This window comes from Euphorbia lathyris, chromosome 1, assembly GCF_963576675.1.
Source record: "Euphorbia lathyris chromosome 1, ddEupLath1.1, whole genome shotgun sequence".
NCBI lineage: Eukaryota > Viridiplantae > Streptophyta > Magnoliopsida > Malpighiales > Euphorbiaceae > Euphorbia > Euphorbia lathyris.
In genome coordinates this window covers 91,224,917-91,229,870 of record NC_088910.1, presented here as the reverse complement: position 1 = coordinate 91,229,870, position 4,954 = coordinate 91,224,917, and the positions used below count along the sequence as shown (strand labels likewise).

General features: G+C 35.4%; 1 protein-coding gene across 1 annotated transcript; it reads left to right on the top strand.

The window, feature by feature from the left end:
* Window positions 1–575: 575 nt before the first annotated feature.
* LOC136206523 (cyclin-A3-4-like) lies at window positions 576–3,053 on the top strand. Its single transcript, XM_065997606.1, has 8 exons — window positions 576–1,104; window positions 1,356–1,588; window positions 1,700–1,775; window positions 1,864–1,940; window positions 2,063–2,096; window positions 2,210–2,359; window positions 2,449–2,583; window positions 2,680–3,053. Exons 1-8 carry the CDS (start codon window positions 778–780, stop codon window positions 2,743–2,745), a joined length of 1,098 nt encoding a protein of 365 aa, XP_065853678.1. The 5' UTR covers window positions 576–777; the 3' UTR covers window positions 2,746–3,053.
* The last annotated feature ends 1,901 nt before the right edge of the window (window positions 3,054–4,954 follow it).

Below are 4,954 nucleotides of genomic sequence, written 5' to 3'. Positions count from 1 at the left end.
AAGATATGGTGGTGGTTTAAAGACTTTTTCCTCGAGCAAAGTTTCACTTTTCAATATTAGTAGTTTTATTCTAAAGATATAAACTATAAGACATAATTTTATCTTGTCTTAATTATAAATTTTTTATTTCTCATTAAATTTATTAGAATTTTTTAGTTATTTTAAACTTTTTTTTGCTCGCCCAACAAAGTCTTTCATTTACTGATCTTTCTATTTATTAAGACTTGTTTTGGTTATGATGAATCTCTAGTAATTTATTATACAAAATATGAAATAAAATTAATCGAGATGAATCATTAGAACTAAAATTCTCTCGGTTACCTATTGAATATTTAACTTAATCACAATAGTTGATTAATTATTTTCATTTAATCATTGACTAAACTATAGTTATTGAAAATTATTAGGGTAATTTTTAAAATATAAAACGGAAACAAAATAACCCCTTCAAAGAATTACTTTTGAAATGACACTGATGTTATAATCCCGCCGAATCTCAAATTGTAAACAAATACTATGATAAATTCAGTTTGAGATTGGAATTTTAAAACTGAAAACCCAAAATCGAAAGCGTGAAAAATTCACTAAACCAAAACCAAAGAATAGAAGCGCCAATTTTATCAGGTTTTGAAAAACAAAAATGGCGCTTCCTCTTTCATTTCCATTTCTTGCCCTCCCTCTCTCCTCCTCCTCCATTACATATTCCCAGTTTCCCTCAATCCCTTTTTCTCCCTCTCTATTTCCAAACCCCAACACTCAGGAAAAGGTCTCATTTCCATGGCTGATCAGGAGAACCGCGTTCCTCTAACTCGCGCTGCCAGAAAGAGGGCTGCTTCATCCCTGGACAAACCCCTCCCTAAGAAGAAGAAGAGGGTTGTTTTAGGAGACCTGCCTCACCTCACAAATGCTGTTGTTCCGGCTAATGTTAATGCTTCTGCTGCTCCCCGCAAGAAGATAACCAAAGCAAAGCCTAAGTCTAAGAGGCCTATTCTATCCAACAAGGATGATGCTTCAAAGTTGAATCCTTCCAAGGATGAGACTGCTGATCCTCAAATTTGTCGAGCTTATGCTTCTGACATTTATCAATATCTTCTTAAATTGGAGGTAATTTGTTCCGCACTTCATTTTCCATTTACAACTTTTAAATCTACACATACATCTGATTTCAAGGTTTCTCAAGTGAATTGATACTGCTTTTCAGTCATTTTCTCTTTTGTATCTAGAAATGGTCATAACAGGTATAATAATTAGGAGATAGAAATGGCTATAGGAACTGGCATTCTGAGAATTATTAGGAACTAAAGAGGTTTTATGTCAATTAAATTTAGGGTTAATTTGATAAATTTAAATTTCAGGCGGATCCGGAGAAGAGGCCATTGCCTGATTACATTGAAACAGTTCAAAAGGATGTTACCGCCAATATGAGAGGGATTTTAGTGGATTGGTTGGTGGAGGTTGCAGAGGAATACAAGCTTGTGTCAGATACTCTTCATATGACTATTTCCTATGTTGATAGATTCTTATCCTTGAATGTTCTTAATAGGCAGAAGCTTCAGCTTCTGGGTGTTTCCTCAATGCTAATTGCAGCGTAAGAGCTTGCCTTTGAATTTGGATCTGTTATTGATTTTGGGTATGGCTGTTCAATTGTTGTGTGCATTTTTTACTTATTTCATTCTTTACTCCCAATTGCAATATGTAGAAAGTACGAAGAAATTAACCCTCCAAATGTGGAAGACTTTTGCTATATAACTGATAATACATTCACTAAGGAAGAGGTATTTTCTTTCATCCTTTTGTTATGCATTGTTCTCCTTTCAAATTGCGGTTGCCTTTTGCTATAATTAATGGTTATTTATTATGTAGGTTGTGAAGATGGAGGCTGACATACTCAAGTCTTTGAAATTTGAATTAGGCAGTCCCACAATAAAGACATTCCTAAGGTAAAAACTCATACTGTACTCATGTATATGTTCGTTTGTAATCTTTAAACAATTGTTTATGCTTAAAGAACAAGAGTTCTCTGTGTACTCATTTCTGCTGTTCTTGCTTTGTTTGGTTGCAGGAAACACACCAGAGTTGCACAAGAAGATTACAAGGTAGGGTTAATCTCCATGGAGCTTCAATTAGAATGTTATTGTATCTGTTTCTATTTTTACATCCAAAAATTATTTGTAATATATGTTTCTAAGTCTGTTTCATTCTCATGCAGAGCTTAAATTTACAGCTTGAGTTCTTGGGTTACTACCTTGCTGAGTTAAGCTTGTTAGATTTCAATTGTGTGAAATTCTTGCCGTCTTTGGTGGCTGCATCTGCTATATTTCTTGCAAGATTCACTATTAGACCAAAGATGCATCCCTGGGTAAGGATTCTTGTTTCAGGTAGCACTATCATTTTATTTATTCATACCCAGTGTGCAATTCTTCTTACTAATTTATGGTTATTATGCAGAATACTTCCCTTGAACAGTGCACTGGATACAAGTCATGTGACTTGAAGGAATGCGTTCTCATCATACATGACTTGTATTTGAGTAGAAAAGGAGCTGGACTGCATGCTGTAAGAGACAAATACAAGCAACATAAGGTAACATTTCAGCTTACCATACTTAGCACTTTAATTTTTTTTTATGAGCCACCAAAATTGTTGTCTTATTTACCTCAACTTGATTTATTGGGACAGTTCAAATGTGTTGCTACCATGCCATCTTCTCCTGAGATCCCGGCTAGTTTTTTTCAAGGTGTTTAAGAATGAACCCTTTCATCATGGACATGCATTGGTTTGTGATTCTTCAAGTTGACATGACTGTTTTTTTGGTTGGAGGTTTATAATTGCAATGGAGAAGCATTTGTTGATACAAGTAGCTGCTAACTGTCAACTTTTTTTGCTTTAGAACCTAGAAATCTGAAATTGTCTAGGAAAATATTGTAAATATGTTTTGTTTATCAATCACAGATGTAAGAATAGTGAGCAATGAGCCAATTAGATGGTTCTTTTTTTGTGCACATTTGATCAGTGAAGATCTATATATTATTTTCAATAGATGGATTTTTGGAGCAAAGCAAGTGATACATCTCTGGTTTAATTTTTTTTTTATTGAACTTGAAAGTTGAAACTCTAGGTTAATGTCTTCTATTTGAGTGAATGCGCCAGAAAGCCAAGTGATAGTGTTGTGCTAGCATAAAAACAATTTGCTGCCATTTGTTTCTCATATTCATACCTTTTTAATTGCACCTCTCCCTCTTGTGGGCATTTTGATGACCACTAAGTGCTTGTGAACTATTGAACTTTCTCTTGGAAAGACCTTTTGGAACTGGATTTCGTTTCAAAGAGTCTTGAATCCTAATTCTGGTCTACGACTCAAGTTAAAACATTCATTTGAATAGACCTGTTTTGTACCTGTTAAGTATTTTGTTATTCTGGTCGATGGGGTAGATTTCTATTTGGTCATCTTGGAATATCATTTTAAGACGCAATTGAGGCTATTGAGAAAGTAGTCTCTGAATATCGCATGTGGGGCATCAAAGGGAAGTGGATTTGGAGATGCATCATAACTCGTAAGGCAACTGAGCTGGCCATGGATATTTCAGGACATTCATTTCTTGTATCCTGTACATCATTTATGTAACATCTTGAAAATTCTGATATATGTAGATGCAATAATCTCCTAAAAATACTGTCGGGTTTTTCATATCTTCATATTAATGATAGGACTCTGTCAGAACCACAGGTTCTGAATTTAATTATTGGAAGGTTTTTAGAGAAAGAGGAAAGAGAGAAATAGAGAAGAGAATTTAGGAAGAGTTCTGTAGATATTTCTATTGATGGATTTACTTAAACAAGCATGACATGTTATAGCTACTAACATAGTAGTAAATAGAACATAAAGCAATAATGCAGAAATTAAATATGAAACTTATTTAAAACTTCTTCTTTCTTCTGTTGTTGTACGTAACAATTCCCCTCCTTTGGCACATTCTTATCCCTAAGAATGGTAGAATTTTGGAAATTGTTTGCTGATAGCGATTTCATCTTTCCATGTGGCATCAACAGCAGAAAGACCAGACCAAAGGACCAAAAGCTGCTTGACTCATCAGCAACATAAACAGTCTTGGTGTTGATAACCTTAGTAGGAGTAATGGTGTAATCAGCATCTAGGCTTGGGAGTAGGGTAGTGAATGTGGGAATGGTAGGGTTTAACTTCTTTTTAAGGAGTGAAACATGAAACACCGGGTGTATTTTGCAATCTGAAGGTAATTGGAGCTTGTAAGCTACCTTGCCTGTTTTTTCAGTTATAGCAAAAGATCCAAAATACTTAGCTGATAGTTTTTGGGAGGCTCAAGTAGCCATAGTGAGGTTGGAGCTTGAGAAACACCATGTCTCCAATTTGGAATTCCCTGTCAGTCCTGTGTTTATCATGCAATTCTGCGAGGAAGCCAAACAATATTTGAGATGAGTAGTCATTTGTTCCCTGTGGCGAACAAACTGCTACATTGGTATTAAAATTAGGCATCACAGTTAGTCGAGGAATACTGCCATATAAGGCCTGATAGGGGCTCATTTTAAGTGAATTATTATGGTAGCTAGTATTATACCAATACTCGGCTAAACTTAACCAATCAGACCACTTCTTGGGACTAATAAAACATATGCTTCATAAGTAGCTCTCAAGGCATTAGTTAAGCTATTCAAATTGTCTGGGGATGGTAAGAAGTACTACACAAGTTTAGTGCCTAGCAGTTTCATCAATTCCTTCCATAAAGTGCCTGTGAAAATCTTGTCTTTATCAGACACAATTGGTTTCAGCCTTCCCGCACCCCATGCCAATAGAAATGCTGATGTAACCTTGTGAGAGTGCCCCCCAAGTGCAAAATTATGGCAAGTGGTCATGATCTTAGGACGTAGATCAATGTAACATGCGTTGCTTGAACCTTAAGACTCCATTCTGCAGGCTATA

Excerpts from the sequence above, each read along its gene's own strand:
- LOC136206523 (XM_065997606.1), top strand. The coding sequence starts at position 778 with ATGGCTGATCAGGAGAACCGCGTTCCTCTAACTCGCGCTGCCAGAAAG. Across the intron at positions 2,360-2,448 it reads GACCAAAGATGCATCCCTGG|AATACTTCCCTTGAACAGTG; the intron begins GTAAGGATTCTT and ends GTTATTATGCAG. Across the intron at positions 2,584-2,679 it reads ACAAATACAAGCAACATAAG|TTCAAATGTGTTGCTACCAT; the intron begins GTAACATTTCAG and ends TTATTGGGACAG.